This window comes from Equus przewalskii, chromosome 26 (genome assembly GCF_037783145.1).
Source record: "Equus przewalskii isolate Varuska chromosome 26, EquPr2, whole genome shotgun sequence".
Lineage (NCBI taxonomy): Eukaryota > Metazoa > Chordata > Mammalia > Perissodactyla > Equidae > Equus > Equus przewalskii.
The window spans coordinates 30,661,876-30,679,947 of NC_091856.1; the positions used below are offsets into that span (position 1 = coordinate 30,661,876).

General features: G+C 43.3%; 1 protein-coding gene across 6 annotated transcripts in view; it reads left to right on the top strand.

Moving 5' to 3' along the window:
- The window catches only part of GARNL3 (GTPase activating Rap/RanGAP domain like 3), a 148,150-nt gene that overhangs the window by 71,299 nt on the left and 58,779 nt on the right, over positions 1 to 18,072 (top strand). For all 6 annotated transcript variants that reach the window (XM_070595513.1, XM_070595514.1, XM_070595516.1 and 3 more), the window contains 4 exons: positions 4,210 to 4,309; positions 5,943 to 6,061; positions 12,061 to 12,125; positions 14,973 to 15,036. In XM_070595513.1, the coding sequence (XP_070451614.1) occupies positions 4,210 to 4,309; positions 5,943 to 6,061; positions 12,061 to 12,125; positions 14,973 to 15,036 (348 nt within the window). The remainder of the gene's footprint in view (positions 1 to 4,209; positions 4,310 to 5,942; positions 6,062 to 12,060; positions 12,126 to 14,972; positions 15,037 to 18,072) is intronic.

Below are 18,072 nucleotides of genomic sequence, written 5' to 3' on the forward strand. Positions count from 1 at the left end.
CATGTCCCCGCCCAGGATTCGAACTGGTGAAACCCTGCGCCGCCGAAGCAGAGCACGCAAACTTAACCACTCAGCCACAGGGCCGGCCCCTTGACTTTATTCTTAATAACCAAAAACTGGAAACAATCCATATGCCTATCAACTGAATAATGAATAATACATAAATCTTGATGTTCATACTGTGGACTGCTACGTGGCAATGGGAAAGAGTGAACTACCGCTACACCAAAACATGGATGAATGACACAGATATTTTTGTCAAAGGACAAAAAGCCTGACTCCAACAGACATACATGATATGATTTCATTACTATAAAGTTCAAAAGCAGGTAAAACTCATCAATGGTGATGGGGGCAGAACAGTGGTTACCTTTCAGAGTGTGGTTGAGTATTGACTGGGAAAGTGCATGAAGGAGCCTTCTAGGGTGCTGTCTTGATCCAGTGGTTACAAGGGTGTGTACGTATTTGAAAATCATTTCACTGTACACTTAAGATTTGGCCCTTTACTGTCCACTTCTGCCACATATCATCAGAAACTGGAACTCGTTTGCCGAGTCGTTCTTCGGGGGCCCTGGGCAGCGCGGACGTGTTCTGCTTCGTCTCCCTTTCTTTTGTCAGTTCCTGTGTGTATTCTTGTCTTGACACCTCGTCGTATGTGCTTTTAACAAGAGACAGGAAGTGTCTTGCTCTGTGAGACTCACAACTCTCTTGGTGTTGAGCTTTCCCCCCATCTTAGTTAACTATTCAGTGAAGATGAAAGTTAAGTGGGTAACTTTTTGATCATTAAAAAAAGAACTCATAACTGACAGTGTGTACTCAGTAGAGGTGGGGGCATGCCACGACCAGAGTGCCATCTCACTCTGCGTCGCTGTGCTGCCTCTGCCCCTTCTCCGTGTTTTTCCATGCTGCAGTTGGCAGCATGCAGACTTCTGGGAGGGGAGACAGCAGACTCAAGAGCTTCCGAAGGGCTAGAGTATGGGGGTCATTTTCTATGCCTCTGATCCCCCTTGGCAGTCTGTGAAACCTGTAGGACCCTTCTCAACATAATGTTTTTAATGAGTAAAACAAAATATATAGGATTACTAAGGAAAACAGTTGTATTGAAATAGTTATCAAAATGATTCTTTAAACCTAATTCGTGATACCATAATATGCATGCTTTTTTATTAATACATTAAATAATAAATCCAGCAACAGGTCCCCTAATTATTATAATTTTGAATGATGAAGAATGTGAATAGTATTTTGAGATATCTGCGATCACTGTATAGAGTTCTGAAAATGTGATTTTTTTTTTTTTTTGGTGACAAAGTTACCACGGCTGTTCATTCTACTGTAGTTGTTTGCGTACATTCATAACTGAGTGAAATACTAAATATTAGTTAGAAGTTAGGAAAAATAAAGTTGTTTTCTCCCCCATTCAAGTTCATGCTCATCCTGGATTCTTTTAGAACCCCTGGTATAGAGCATTGATTCTCAAAGTTCAGTGTTCATCGGAATCACCTGGGATGCTTGTTAAGACGCAGATTCTAAGGCCCTACCCACAGAAATCCTGAGGAAGAGGTCTAGGACGGGCCCAAGAGTGCACGTCTTAACAAACCTAGAAGCACTGAGCTAAGATGTGGCACAGCTACCTGAAAGAAACCTCTCTGTGCCAGGGAAGTCTTGGGGGCTCCAGAGGCTTAAATGTCATGGTGACTTCAGGGTCTCCTCGCCAGGCTCTGTGGATGTTTTCCAGGATCCAGGACCTTGGGGTCATGACACCCACCACTGTGGAGTCTGACTGCCCAAGGCCAGATGCCCCCATGTGGGGTCAGCTGATGCCTGAGGCCGGCTGGTGGATGCCAGGGTCATACCATAGCTGCATACCACCCGATGCGTAGTAGAAAGAGCTCTGGACCAGGAGTACCCACTGCCAGTGGTTTAAGGTCATAAAATGAACAGCTGTTGATAATGAATCGTTCAGAAATTCTGCAAGAAACAAAACCCAATTATATGCTTTCTTGGGTCACACCCAAAGGTCAAAACTAAGAGGCAGCAGCTTGACTAGGTCATCAATATTAACGTCACCAATGAGGAATAGATGGATATCTTAAAATAGGATAAGCTGAGAAGGACAGGCATCCCTGATGTATTCTGAACTGTAGCATCCAGGTACACGTGACCTGAATCTAATCATGGAAAACATCGGACAAACCAAATGAGGAGTGCTTTATTTAAAAAGAGGAGAGCGGTGTGTGCTGCATTCCTCAAAAATGTCAGTCATAAAGACAGAGCCAGTCTGTGGAGATGTTCCAGATAAGGGAAGCCAAAGAGACATGACAACTAAATGATCCTGTACTGCAGGGGGACATGCTTTAAATGACATTGTTGAGTCATTGGAATATGGATGAAAATTGGAATACAGATGAAAGTATTGTATCGATGTTAAATTTACGAAAGTTGATAAGGCTGTATTGTGGTTGTGTAAGAAAACATCCCTATTCTTGGGAAATACACACTGAAGTACTTAAGGATAAAGGGCTATTATTTATGCATCTTAGTCTTAAATAGTTCAGAAAAAATTGTGTGCATAGACAGAGAGAGAGAGAAAAGTGTGAACACATGAGCAAATGAGGTAAGTAGGTGAATCTGGTAAAGAGTATACAGATGCTCTTTGCACTTTTCTTGTTCTTGCATCTTTTATGTAAGTTTAAAATTATTTCTAAATAAAACTTGTATATATGTATATACATATATATAGCTGAATTTTAAAAATTCAAGAAAATCCAATAAAGGCACAAAAATACTAAGAAAATTTAACCCACTTTTTTACTCCTTGATAGATTAAAAAAGCAGAACATAAAAAAGGACACAGAAGATGATGTAATGGTTACGATTTTAAAAAAGAAAGAGCCTCTGCAATTGGAGCTGATTTCATTTCAGCTCTACTGCTCATTATCTCTGCAACCTTAGGCAACATATTTAATCTCTCTAAGCCTCAGTTTCCTCACCTGAAAGTAGGGGGATAAAATTGAATCTGTCTGTGAAGCTGGTGGAGATACCCTGGAGATAACGCATATAAAGCGCTTGGCCTACTTCCTGGCACTTAGAGCTCTCAATGAATGTCAGTATTTCCAGAGCAATGAGAAAGACAGAAAGCATCCTAAGGCACTTTATAAGGTAATATACCCCTGATATATGATGGAAATTCACACAGAAAAGAAACCTATAGATCCATCTCACTAACAAATATGATGCATGAATCATTTTTTAAAATCTAGCAGTATATGAAAAGAATACCATACCATGACCTAGTAGGGTGTATTCCAGAAATCTGAGAGCCGTTCAGCGTCAGAAGAGCTATTAGTATAATCGTTACATTTGTATGATTTTCCCCCATTAAACCTATTCTCTCAACAGTTGCCAAAAGAAAGCTTTCAGTAAAATTCAATATTCATTCCTGAGAAAAGCCTCTTTGTAGACTCAGACGAAGGAAGCTTCTACAGGGTTAAGAAACTGACCACAAGCATCCAGTAAATCACTAGAGGCATGTCAGAATCAGAAAAGCGTATTCCAGGAGTCTGTCTTATACACATGGCACAATGTAGATGTCAGTGGAGTTTCAAACTGTGTATTCAGTGTAATTCCATTTTTGTAAGAAAACTACATGTGTGTGTACCTATAGGAAAAAAATTAAAGGAAACAATACCAAATCATTAATAATGATTATCTTTGGTTAAAGGATTCCGATGATTCGTTATGTTTATCTGTATTTTCTGCATTGAGTTATTTTTATGACACATTTAAAAAGTTCTTTAAAAGATATGAACTCGATTAAGATGCTGCAGACATGTATTCCAGGTGAAATGTGCCTGTTTCAGGGGTAACAGACAGAAAGGTGTGCCTCTAGGGGGCACCCACTCCCAAATGTTGTGGAAACTTCGGACAAGAAAGAAGAGAAACTTTAAACTCAAGTCATTCTCAAGTTAGAAATGGCTGAACTCACTGGTTCACGCGGTCCTTTCTCTTACACCCCAAGGACCTCCAGAATGCTTCCGTGATGTGGATTTAGACTGGGCGTCCCCTGCTAATGAGCACGTGTGGCTACAGCCCTGTTGGTACGCTTTTAACAGTGCCTTTTCTGGTTCTTTGGCCTCTGGTTCACTACCAGCTTCTTGTTTACTTTCTAAATAAGCCTTTTAATGGCACAACTTTATTCCGTTACAGAATGCAACCGCCTTGCCAGGCACTTGGCGAAGAACAGATGTGCACTTAGAGAACCCGGAATACCACACCAGATGGTATTTCAAGTATTTCTTAGGACAAGGTAATTATGCCATTACGGTGCTTGGGAAGAAAGGATATCGAAAATGAAAACTAGTGTTGGTGTAATTTCTGGTACCCTATAGGTGTGAAACTACCCAATTCAGGGACACTAACGTCAGGGCGTTTCACTTCAAAGTCCGTAGCAAGCTGTGTAGATTTGAAGATTCAATTCCGAATCAGCCTTAGGAGTTTTTCTCATCATTTTAAATTTATTTTTTAATTATTTAATTTTTTATTTAGATATTTTTTGACAGTTCATTTTGTCCCTGGAGAGTTAAAGGGAGTTAGATCATCCGCATGAGCGATTTGAGAGATGAGAAGCATTTGCAGGGTGGAAAACAACTCTAGACGTAACAAGCAAGTGACCTGTCTGTAGTGGGATTTGAAAAATACGTTCACGGCAGTGAGGGGGAGGAATGGTTCCCTGAGCTCCAGGGCCAATAGAGAACTAGAGAGGCATTATCCTCTAGGCTCTGGTGTCATTCATTCATCAGTGACAAGTATTTATCACCTAGCACGTGCCAGGCAACATGCAGTGGCAAAGGCAGCCACGATCCCTGCCCTCATGGAGACTGTAGAAAGGGTTTGAACCCTGGTTCTGCCATTGTTGACCATAGGACCTTACACCAGTTACTCTCCACTTCTCTGAGATTTAATGTCCTTATCTGTAAAGTGGGGGTATTATGAGTTCCTATCTAGTAGATTTGAACAGAAGTTTCAATGAGATATGCAGGAAAAACACGAAGCCAGATGCCTGGCACACACCCAGAGCTCTCTCATTAGTAATGATGCACAGTTAGAGTGAACTACGGAAAGACGGAAAACAGGAGTGTGGTTAACGACAGGAGATACTGGGAGTGAAAGAATAATCACTATTGTTGGATTAGAAGTGACTTAGATAAATTGCTTATCAGGCTAAAGCATTCGTTTGTAGCAGATGTGATGTTTGAGCTATAAAATGAGACTGACCAGACGCAAATGATGTTTTTTAAAAAATTGGATACTGTATTATTCTAAGAAGTTTATTTATTTGGCAAGGGATTTTTCTTTATAAAGAAAGAAATCAGTGGGAAAGTTGTCATTTTCCCAAATGCCGGAAAACATAGTGCCCAGAGTTTTGATGACTTTGGAGAAAGATGGTACCGTGAGTTTGGATGTGTTCAGCTTCCTCAACTGGCTTAAACGGTAAGGGACATAACAAGAAACGCAGAGGTAGGGCAGGCTCTGGGGTTGGTGGGTTCAGAGGCTCAGTGATGTCATCAAGGCTGGCCCTCCTTGGGGTCACAAGATGGTTGCAGCAATTCCAGACATCACTTCCAGACACCACCATGTCCTGAGGAAGAAGAAGGTCATCTTCAGGAGTGAGGAAGCCTTCCAGAAACCCCTTGACACATTCCTCCTCCTGTCTTATTGGCCAGGATGGGGTCACGTGTTTATTCCTGACCCAGTCGCCGGCAAGAGCAATGGGACTGCATGATTAGTGTAGAGTGGTCAGGTTCTGTCCCGAGCTGGGTTTGGGATTATTGTGCCCTGATCATGGGGGAAGGGCTGGATACCACCTGAAGTGTCCCCTGCTACCAGAGCCTGGAAGTACCAGTTGCATTCTCACTGTTCTAAACCTGCTTCTTTTCCAGTCCATCAGAATTACATTGGGAATGATGCAGAGAAGAGCCCCTTCTTCTTGTCCGTGACCCTTTCTGACCAAAACAATCAGCGTGTCCCCCAGTACCGTGCCATTCTTTGGAGAAAAACAGTAAGTAACTGGCTTGTAGCTAGACTTTCCTCACCACTCCAGAATTTAATGAGTGTCACTGTCGGAGGGGCTCAGCTAAGTCTTTTTGCTACGAGATTCTTTGAGTTTGGATACTCAAGATTATACTCTTCACAGGTGGGACCGTCAAACTCTGAGTTTAACAACAACTTTTCCCGTATTCTAATTCGCACTAATTAGACATGTCCATTTCCCTCTGTCTCTCGCCTGTGGGAATACAGAACTGTATTTTACGGAGTACTCACCTGAGCTGTTGCTAATACTGAAAGTGATGAACTGGCTCACCTTCAACTAAAAGAAACAAAATTTAGTGGAAGACTGTGTTATCACATGGGCACAGCCCACGGGGTGCTCCTGTTTCCATGAGTCACTCAGTCAACCACTAAATCAGTTGTGCGTCTAGAACTTGTTTGAGACTTAGCCCATTTCCTCAATTTCACAAGTAGGAAAACAACTCTAGACTCAGCAAGGCCCCTGCCCACGATGGGCCTTGAACGCTCAGGTGCGGATGGTGAGCCGAACACGAGGCCCTTCAGCCAGGGGTGCGGGTCTGTCTTTGGCTCAGGAAACTTTGCTTATGTCTTATTCACTATTGTTGCTGCTTTTCCTGTTTTCTGAATTCTTTCTCCAGCGATTCTTAAATTTGACCTCTTTCATCTTTTGCCTTTTCTCATTATTTTCTTCTCTTGGTTTTTGTTTTGGCTTCTCAGAATTTTTTTCAGAGACGGTATAGATGCTGGAAAGAGCAAAGGGTTTGGAGTTAAGCAAAGTAGGGTCAAATTACCTCAGTAACAAACTCACTTGTGTGAATTTGAGAATATTTCTTATGCCCTCTGAGCTTCCATTTTCTTCTTTGTAAAATGGGGAAAGTTGTGGGCTGTGGCTCACAGGGTGATGAGGACTACAGAGACCACATTAAGTGAGGTCTTGTTTGAAAATCCACATTTAGCTGGTGTCCCCAGTCATCAAATCTGAAACTGCTTAGATGCTTAACGGATAAAACATTTACTCTTAAATTGGTGAGGACAGTGTCTAATTAAGAAGCCATGAAACAAACTACACTTAAAAATATTAGTCCTGTTAGTCGGTGGTCTCGCTTGTGGGTATGTTTGTTGAAATCTAATATTTAAATAATTGCATGCTGATTTGTATCTAAGCTACATAGCATATCAAAAATTGCTATTTAGGTCTTTTTGGAAAAGAAATAATACAGAAACTTTCAAAAACAGTAATTTTTTATATATAGACACACATTTACATGCATATATAGCAATAAAGTAGCAACTTCAAAAAGCCCAGAAAGAATTTCCAGGAACCACTAGAGTAAACTGTGGTTAGGAACTTTTTGTGATGATTAAAAATAGTAATAGTGAGGGGCTGGCCCCCTGGCCGAGTGGTTAAGTTTGCGCGCTCCACTGCAGGCGGCCCAGTGTTTCGTTGGTTCGAATCCTGGGCGCGGACATGGCACTGCTCATCAAACCACGCTGAGGCGGCGTCCCACATGCCACAACTAGAAGGACCCACAACAAAGAATATACAACTATGTACCAGGGGGCTTTGGGGAGAAAAGGGAAAAAAATTTTTTAAAAAATCTTTAAAAAAAAAATAGTAATAGTGATAACAATAAAATCTGACATTTCTCGAGCACTTACCATATGCCAAATACTATGCTGAGTCCTCCAAATGCGTGATCTCATAGGTGTTGCCGCAGTTTAGGGAGGCTAAATGGCGTGACTAAGGCCACATGCCGCCCAGCGGCAGACCAGGCAGAACCCAGGACTACATGCAGAGCTGTCGCCACTGTACATAATTAGTTCTATATGTAATTCCTTGACTCATGCTGTCTCTCTCCCTGGGTTGTGAGCTCCAGGAAAGTAGGGGACATCACTGCTTTGTTCTCAGAGTCCCCACCACCAAGCCTAGTGCCTGGCCCATAGAAGGAGCTGGACAAATATTTGTTGAATGAATTGATGAATGACGCCAAAGTCCAGTTTAACCTGGGTGCTATGCTGCCTCTGTTTATATAAACTTCCATGTTAACGTTTCTGAAATTTTTCTTTTTTTTAAGCAGGTTTAAGGTAAAAATCTCATGTTAAATAGAGTTAGATCTTACCTGTGAATCATTTCCTGCAGAAAAGTTTTGGCACTTTCCCCTCTCCCTATGCCCCTGCCATTGGGGCCAGTCTTGCCATCAGCATAGCTGTTCTTGAAGCAAAGTTTATGCATCAGTTTTCGAAGATAACGTTGGAGAGCTGTGTGCCAGCTTTTCTCAAGGGCGTGCGTGGTAGTCTTTTCTCAGTATTCACCTAGTGAGAGTCCTAGTGCCCTCGTCCAGGGCCTCTTATCTTCTGCACCAGGAAGGCTGTTGACTGGTGCTTCTTTGTTTTTACTTATTTGTTTCATGCTTGCTAATTACAGTATTCCAATCTCTTCTGGTTTCACTATTCTCTGTGGATGACTCTGCCTCTTTTGGACAAATAATCAGTCTTTCCGATTTCTTTCCCCTCCCCCTGCTCCTCTGGAAGGTGATATTCGGATGCATGGAGACCTCAGGGTTTGTGAGACTCATGGTGGCAGGAGAAGAGGACCTCGGATCCACATGGGGCCCTCTGGGTTCTTTCTGGTTTCTGTTGTGGAATGGCTGATCTAGCCTCTGAACTAGCAACCACTGAGATGTAACTGGTCCCCTCTGGCTTTTTTTGGGTCATTGGAATGCACCTGCCCCTGCAATCCGTAGTCCCAGCCATTTGCCCCTTGTTGTGAAGTCGCTGTGTATTGTGAACTCTTTGACCTGATCCCAGGTCTCTGCTGGCTGCCGAGCCTCTCAGAAGCTCTGCACCCTCTCACAGGCATGTCCACTGCGAGCCACAGTCACATGGGAGGAGGCAGGAGCAATGCCTCAGGCTCGTGTCTCTGATCTTGCTGACCGTCCACTCTTGAAGCCACTGAGTTTCTGCCCCTCACCGTGTTCAAACAGGTTCTAACTGGATTTCAAGATTTCTGTGGAAGACCGTGCCTGGGAAGTGGGCCTCTAGTCCGAATGTCCCTAGGTGCCTCCAGGTCTTACCTTGGTATCTTTGCAGCCACCCCCCGCCTCCTTCAAGGCCTGCCTTCCGAATGGGGGAATCAAGGGCGCCGGCATCTCCCCATGGCGTCCCTCTCTTCCTTCTCTCTTCCTTCCACCAGGGCAGGAAAGGGGAGGTTTCTCACTCCTGCTGTCTCTCTGCAGTGGATTTTCTGAATGTCACATCTTCTTCCTCTATGTCAAATAACAGTCTCTCCACCTCCTCAGCTGGGACAGTGGCCAGGTACTGGGGGAGGAGGAGTGGGGCAAATGCAGGGGCGAAATTTTGCTTATTTTAGTTTCCCAAGACATTGTCTCTATTACATTATAAATTGTGATAACCGCTCTGAAGGAAACAAAGATAGAGAACGATACAGGAGACCTGCTTTAGATAAGACAGTTCAGGGAAAGCTTTCTGAGGAGGTGACGTTTAAAGAGACCTGCAGGATGAAAGGGAACCAGCCACGAAAACAGTAGGGGAAGGGGCGGGGGGAGGATTCCAGACGGAAGGAACAGCAAATGTAAGACGAAGGAGGAACGTGGGAGAGCTTACTCTTCGCTGGTCCTAGAGACGTCAGAGAGGTGGGATTTAGACCCCAGGACCCCCATGGAGGCAGCATGGGGTGGGGCATACTGAGTATTAGTCCCCTTCTGTTGAGATGGGCCGGTGCCATAATCCAGACCCCTTATCTAAGCCCTAAATTGTGTGCCAGTGCGGGGCAAGTGCTGGCCACCAGCTGTAGGGGGAGTGCTGAGGAAAGTGAGGGACTGAAAAAATCAAAGCAGAACACTGGCATAAGGGGTCACCAATGAAGCCCCCTTTGTCCCAAAACTAGTGCTGGAGGCTGTGGGAGATGCAAAGAAGTGGATGGCTCAGCCCTCCCTCACCTCGTCGTGTGCTCGCATTCTGTTATAAAAGTTAGAAAAATGGCTAAATGTATAAACCCTGCTTTAAACAGTCTTGATTATCTCTGCTGTGTTTCTTCTAAACAGAAAGAAAAGGCTTTTGTTAAAAAAAAATTATTTGTACTTGTAGAAATGCCATCCAGACAATATAGCAAGCGAAAAGGGCAGGGATCAAAATCTAGCTACTCAGAGAGGTTACTGCAACATCCTCAACATCCTTCTAGACGTCTGTTCATAAACACACACACACACACACACACACACACACCACGGCTGCATGAATGGGGTAACGTTCAACGTGTACTTCTGTGTCCTTGCTGTGCTCACTTAGTGCTGCCTGATGTGGCCGTGTACTTGACTCTCCCTATGCATTTGTTGATTTCTCTGGAAAACATAGAACCAGAGGTGTTTTTTCTTGGAGAGCTACTCTGGAAAGCCACAACAGGGAGAAGATGGGGAGGAAGAGCTTTACCCGTTTGTGGAGAAGAAAAATACCAGTTGACAATCCCACGAGCCCTGGGCTTCACATCCACGTGGGCAGCTCATGAAGATGTTCCCACCACCCAGGCAGGGGCTGGATCCTCTCTCCTAGTCCGTACATTCCCCCTCAAACTGCCTTGGCTTCTCTTTAAAACAGCCTTTGGGTTGTTTAGTGAGAAGACATGGTTGACAAGGTAGGGGTTGAGCAAGAAGGTCCGATTCAAGACCCTCTTGCAGACAGGTTGGCATCCCACACAGGTGACATCCCACCCACGGTGGGAGGGAGGCTGGGTCTGGTAAAAAGGCAAGGCCACAGGAATAACTCAGGTTTCAATGGGTGGCTTCTGTGGAATTTGAAAATGCATATTCCTATCGTAGTATTTCTCTATATTTGGGAAATTTCTTAAATCTCTGTAATGCAAACTACAAACAATAAAAAGCTCAAGCTAATTTCCTTGGCTAGGAGAAAACCTGTAAGTGCAACTTCTGATGCTTAGCTGGGAAGACATGCTCCTGCCCAGCCTGGGGTGGGACTGAGATTCCCGGGGTCTCCAGCGGCGTGGGTGTGAAAGTGTAGCTTAGCGAAAGAGACTGTGGGCTCGAAAAGGTTGGGGAACTCCACTCCATGCTGTTGTTCAGGTCTTTGACAGATGAGTTGGCAGATGTGTCCCCAAAACATGAGGAAAGTCACATTTAGTTCCTTGTCCATTTCCTGCAAGAAATGTCCTTACCTTTTCTAGCTATCTGTGCTGCCAATTTTATTGTTAGACAAAGTTAGGAAGAAAGTTTTCAATGTGGACTAAGTCATCACCCCTTTTGCTAACCGTGTGGTGTAAATCCTTTGTGGATTATAAATCCGTGTCCTCTCTTTTCTGGAGATTATAGAGACTAGCGCTCATCCGTTCCGGGTGGGTTGGACGTGGGACTGAACCATTCAGGTGACCCTTCACTCATTCTCTTTCATTCAGTAAAGACTTAGTGAGTACTGTCTATGAGTTAGTCACCGTGGGTACTCATTTAGAGAGGAGGAAGCAGACTGTAAATAAGTAAATACAGATAAATACGAAAGTACACATTATGGAAACTTCTCTAAAAGATTCAGGTGATTTCTAGTTCAAAAAGTCTTTGACTTGGAGATAACGCTTTTGGGTCCCATTGAGCATGTGGAAACTGTTTTCTCCCTATTATGATCTTTGAGGTTGATCTGACCCTTGGCTCAGAGACCAAACCCCTTCTCCTCTGGCTCAGATGGCTCATCCACTCACCGCCACACCTAAGACACTGAGGACCTGTCAGCCCGAATATTGAAGAGTATTGCAGAAAGCCATGAATGTCGGGGTTGGGAGGATGGTGGAAGATGCTGTCATAAGCAAGCAAGATTTTTTCCAACATAGAATGTGTTTATTCATATACATGCCCCTTGAAGAAAGATGAAAGACTGGGCGTGGGTTTCTTTTAAATAGCCAAGTAAGGCTGTTTCAGAGATGGAAATTGCCAAACTTCTCACTGATTTGGTGTTTTGACTTTCCAGGGTACCCAGAAAATATGCCTTCCTTACAGTCCCACAAAAACGCTTTCGGTGAAGTCCATCTTAAGGTGAGTATAATGAATAGAAACCCAACGCCAGGAGCCTTTATCAAGGTTTTTTCTCGTATGGTCAGTCTCCTGTTAGCTTTCCACTTTTTGAGCCTTGGCTGTGTACCAGACATTTTGCTAAGCACTTGACATGCATCACCTCATGTGATCTCCATGGCAACCCTATAGGGCAGGTACTGTTCTCACCCCTGTTTTATAGATGAGGAAACGGAGGCTCAGGGAGAGAAGGCCAAGATCACACAGTGTGTGGTGGGACTGAGGCCTGAGTCGAGGTCCTGCTGATCCTGAGCATCACTGTTAAGCATACTGCATGAGTTGCCTGCTTCTTTTTTCTTCCACGCGTGCAGATACTTTGGTTTTGTAAAGAAAATCAAGAAATATTTTTCTGCTTTGAAATAGAAACTCATATGTCAGCAAATGCTTCTCAGAGAAGAATGTGCTTATTTGTCACAAACAGAAATTTCAGTGAATGGGACATCTAGCTGCTCCACAGTCAGCTGCCTCTCCTGCCCCGACCTTGCCACCTCCCTCTCATATCTCCCCTCTCCCGTATTGGGTGGCAGCCTCCCCTAGGGAATGTCACCACTCAGGTAGGGCCTGTCACTTTGTCACCAGCTGAGACGTTACGTCATAGTAATAGTAACTTCTGTTTGTCAGGCAGAGCTAAATGCTTTACAAGCATTCTCCTAATAAATCTTTAAACCAGCTCTACAAAGTAGCTCTATAATTACCTCCACTCCACATATGAGGAATCGGAGCCTCAGAGAAGTGAAAGGATTTGACAGAGGTCTCACAGCTGGTAAACCGGAGAGGCAGGAGCCAAACCTAGGGTCATGCAACTCCAGGGCTCAGGCTATTCACCACGACTGCCATATCGTGTGACTGTGACGGCTCCCTCCAGTGCCCCGTGGTTTCCTCTCTGGTCATCTGTAACCAGGTGGTGGTAGGAGATGGTGTTTTCATTGTTCCCAGCCACAACTCATACTTGCCAAGATGTCTCTTAGAGTGACAAGCCTGACTGCTAGCGATTGCATCAGGGTGCTGAGACTAAGAAGTAGAAACTATTATATCTCACTTTCAAGCTCGATTTGGTCTTTCAATTGTAGACCTCCCCCTCTCTGCTCTAGGCCTTCTAATTTTCTTCTGAGCAGTCTGAAGGCCAAGTTCAGAAAGCATCAGTGAATAGCTTAATTTTTTTTTGTTTTTTGGGGGTTTTATTTGGAGGAAGATCAGCCCTGAGCTAACTACTGCCAGTCCTCCTCTTGTTTGCTGAGGAAACCTGGCCCTGAGCTAACATCCGTGCCCATCTTTCTCTACTTTATATGTGGGACGCCTGCCACAGCATGGCTTGCCAAGTGGTGCCATGTCCGCACCCTGGATTTGAACCGGCAGCCGCCGAAGCGGAGCATGTGCACTTAACAGCTGCGCCACTGGGCCGGCCCAAGAGCTTAACATTTTTGTTGAGCACAGAAATATCTTGCTGCTGCTAAATCTTAACTTGCTTTTTTTTTAGATTTTATTATTCCTTTTTCTCCCAAAGTCCCCCAGTACATAGTTGTGGGTCCTTCTAGTTGTGGCATGTGGGATGCCGCCTCAGCGTGCCTTGATGAGCAGTGCTATGTCCACGCCCAGCATCCGAACTGGCAAAACCCTGGGCTGCCGAAGCAGAACGCACGAATTTAACCACTCGGCCACGGGGCCGGGCCCCTCTTAACTTGCTTTGAGAGTAATACTTCGAATTACACTGGCTTAAGATTTCTGCAAATCTTTTTCTTTTCCTAAAGAAGTTACTCCAGCTCCTTTCTTCTTTATATTTAAAGCTCAGGGATTTCATTTAGTTATAATTTCATTTAGTGAAATGAATAGGGCCTTCATTTTTCAGCTCACTACTCATAGCCAGAGCAAGTTTCAGCAAGAAGATGTTTTTAAAGATATGGAAGATTAAAACTTCTACAGTTGCTGCCAAAAGAAGAAAAGATTTTATTTTCATTTGTTACAACTGTGAACTTGAAAACTTAAAAGGAAATTAAAATATAAAAACAATGGAGTCAGATGAGCCTGAGGTCAAATCTTGGCTCTCCTGCCTAACAGCTTTGTTATCCTGGACTCATTCTTTAACCTCTGAGCCTCTATTTCCTAATCTTTAAAGAGGGGATGAAATAGTACTTGCCTCCTAGAGACTAAATGAGCTAATCGATGTAAAGCCTTTAACAGAGTGCCTGGCATTTGGTAAGTGCTCTGTAAATATTACCTATTATTTTTCTCTTTCACTTACAAATATGAGAATCTTTACTGAAAGGGGCCTTAGAGATCATCTAGTTTCATTTCCTTGTTTTACCTCTAGAGGAGCTTAGGCTCAAGGACGTTAACGCTGGTTGTCCAAAGTAAAACATAAAAGAACAATCTTGTTAAGGACGGCCTTTTGCCCTAAGTGGCAGAGGAATTGCCAAAGAAAGAAAGTCAGGTGATCTTACTTACATTTCATTTTGTCACTGATTGCTTTGTAAATGTCAATGAATCACTTTTTTAGTAAATAAAAATAGAAATCATGAAGGTTAGTCAAGGTTGCCTGAAACAGATGCTCTGGATTCCTCCCTTCCTCTCTTATTCTCTGTGTCATTAGGGGATAGTGAGGTGAGAGGGATACAGCGTGGTGTTCGGTTACTCTCGTATAGTCATTCATTGATCATGCCTTGGTGGTTTGTATTTCCTGTGGGCCAGGCCCTTCAGGGAATCCAGCGATGATTTTCTAGGAGATATTATTTAGCCTCTCTGAAGAACGTACACTTGTTCCACATTGTTTAAGTTTCTACCACACTGTGGCTCATTTTGTCCATTCTATTTCAGTGCCATGAATCTGGACAAATTTGAGAAAGGCCCCAGGGAAATTTTTCATCCTGAGATACAAAAGGTAACAGAGAATTGTATGCTTCGTAATCGTGTAAGTTTGATCACAGTGGTTGATTAGAACTGACGGGTCCTCAGGGATTCTTAGCAGAGGGTACCAACTAGAATCACCTGTGGGCCTTCGGGAATGTCCTCGTGGAGACCCTCATACCCGAGACCCGCATATGCTGGGTCTAAGGTAGAGGCTAGCAATCTGTATTTTTCAGAAGTTCTGTGGGTGATTCTGAGGTATAGGCGCACTGAGGCCCGCTGGACTATGTGGTCCTCGATCCCAGAACCTAAAGGGTGCATGTTCAGAAGGATCTTATTGCCTTAAAAGTTAGTGATGTAGAATTGTGTGGAATGTAAGGTTTGGGGTTTTTTAAATTAATAAAATACAAACTGTGCTTATTGAGCTCTAACTCATGTAGAACACTGTGCTGGGTACTGTGGAGGATAGAAGGTGCCCAGAAAGCCATCCTGTTTTCTTAGGACTTGCTCTTAAGGGGAAACGGTCTGCTCTGGAAGAAAAAAAGTTTCGAGTCATAATCTAGGGAATGATCCATCAGAAAAATGTCAACCAAAGTTTTGTCTTGCACTTTCAATCAATTTAGCTTTGAAATTCTCCCCTTGAAACTGCTAAACGCAGCCGTCACTAGTCGCGTGCCAGTTCTGTGTCAAAGCTGAGCTTCCAGGAGAGGGGAATGCCAGGGCCGGGTGACCAGGACGAGCTGGAGAGGCAGGCTGGGATTCTATCCAGGAGGTGGCAGGGAGCCAGTAGTCTCTAAGCAGAGGAGCATCATGCTTAAATCTGCTTTTTAGGGAAATAACTCAGACACGTGAGGAGGATACATGGGAGCGTACCTTTGCTCACATACCTTTAAAATACAGTTAGCCTTTAAAATGAAGTCATGGCCCTCAGCTTACCCCGAATATGTGTACCTGTGAATTCCCCATATCTTTGGTTTTAATTTAATTTTTAAAATAGCGTTTGTACCCTAACTCAACCCCAGAAGGAACTAAGGCAAAAATGAGTGTAAGTTAAACTTTCAGCCATGCTATGCTTAAAAGTAATTCTTTCTTTCTTTCTTTCTTTCTTTTTATTGGGGTAACATTGGTTTATAAATTTCAGGTATACATCGTTATTTTTGTATCTCTCTGTAGACCGCATCATGTTCACCACCCAAAGTCAAATTACCATCCATCACCATATGCACATGCCCTGTCACTCCTTTCGTCGTCCTCCTCCCTCTCTCTTGCCCCTCTGGTAACCACCAGTCTAATCTCTGTATTTAGGTGTTTGTTGTTGTTTTTATCTTCTACTTATGAGTGAGATCATATGGTATTTGACTTTCTCCCTCTGACTTATTTCACTTAGCATAATACCCTCAAGGTCCATCCATGTTGTCACAAATGGCACGATTTCATCTTTTTTATAGCTTAAGAGTATTCCATTTTGTACGTATACCACATCTTCTTTATCCATGCATCCTTTGATGGGCAACTTAGGTTGTTTCCAAGTCTTGGCTATTGTGAATAATGCTGCAGTGAACATAAGGGTGCATATATCTTTATGTATTCGTGTTTTCGTGTTCTTTGGATAAATACCTAGAAGTGGAATAGCTGGATCATATGGTACTTCGATTCTTAATTTTTTTTAGGAATCTGCATAATATTTTCCATATTGGCTTAAAATGGAAACTGGTGACTGCACCAGTTTGCACCCCCACCAGCAGTGTATGAGGGTTCCCTTTTCTCCCCATCCTCACCAACACTTCTTGTTTCTTGTCTTGGTAATTATAGCCATTCTGACGGGTGTGAGGTGATATCTCACTGTAGTTTCGATTTGCATTTCCCTAATAATTTGTGATGTTGAACTTCTTTTCATGTGCCTGTTGGCCGTCTGTATATCTTCTTTGGAAAAATGTTTGTTCAGATTTTTTGCACATTTTCTAATTGGATTATTTGTTTCTTTGTTGTTGAAATGTATGAGTTCTTTGTATATTTTGGATATTAACCCCTTATCAGATAATATGGTTTGTAAATATCTTCTCCCAGTTGTAGGTTGTCTTTTCGTTTTGTTGGTGGTTTCCTTTGCTGTGCAGAAGCTTTTTAGTTTGGTGTAGTCCCATTTGTTTATTTTTTCTTTTGTTTCCCTTGCCTAGTGAGACATAGTATTTGAAAAGATGCTGCTAAGACCGATGTCGAAGAGTGTACTGCCTATATTTTCTTCTAGGACTTTCATGGTTTCAGGTCTTAAATTCAAGTCTTTAATCTATTTTGAGTTAATTTTTATGTATGGTGTAAGATAATGGTCTCCTTTCATTCTTTTGCGCGTGGCTTCCAGTTTTCCCAACACCATTTATTGAAGACTTTCCTTTCTCCATCGTATGCTCTTGGCTGTCCAAAAGTGATTCTTTATAGCAAATTTTAAAACAAGTTTGAATTATAAATATGCCAGTACCAGTGTGTCTTTATTACTTCACGTGTGCAGATTCTCATTCTTAATCCTGTCCTTCTTGGAGCCTGGATGTGATCCCCAGACACTGGGGGCCAAAACCCACAGCGCCCACTCTGACGCTTCTTTCTGCATCTTCCTGCCAAACAGATTCCCTCAGCAGACTTTGTCTGCTGTCTTCCCCATCTGCTGTCTCTCTTCCACAAAATAAGAAGACAAGAGAACAGACTAGAGCAACCTTCTGCCTATTTATGTCATGCCTCCGTGCCTGTGTTTTACCAAACAAAAGACACTTTCACGCCTTCCCTGTTTGTGTTTTGACTTTTTTCCCCTTAACAAGGAACAATTCACAAGCTTTCCCTCTGTCCTCTGTGTGAGTGTGCACGTGAGTGTGTAACTTAGCACGAGTTTCAGTGCTGTCATCAGGCTTCTGTGGGTTTCCCTGAAGAAGGCTCGAGCAACAGGCTTTAGGTGTAGGAGGAAGAGCGCTTACAAATCATTGGAGCCAAAAAGTCAACAGGAAATAAGCCATTGGCATTGTAAAGAAGGCATCTTCCACCAAGCGGGAAGGTGGCTGATGCTATTTAAAAACGTTATCCGTCT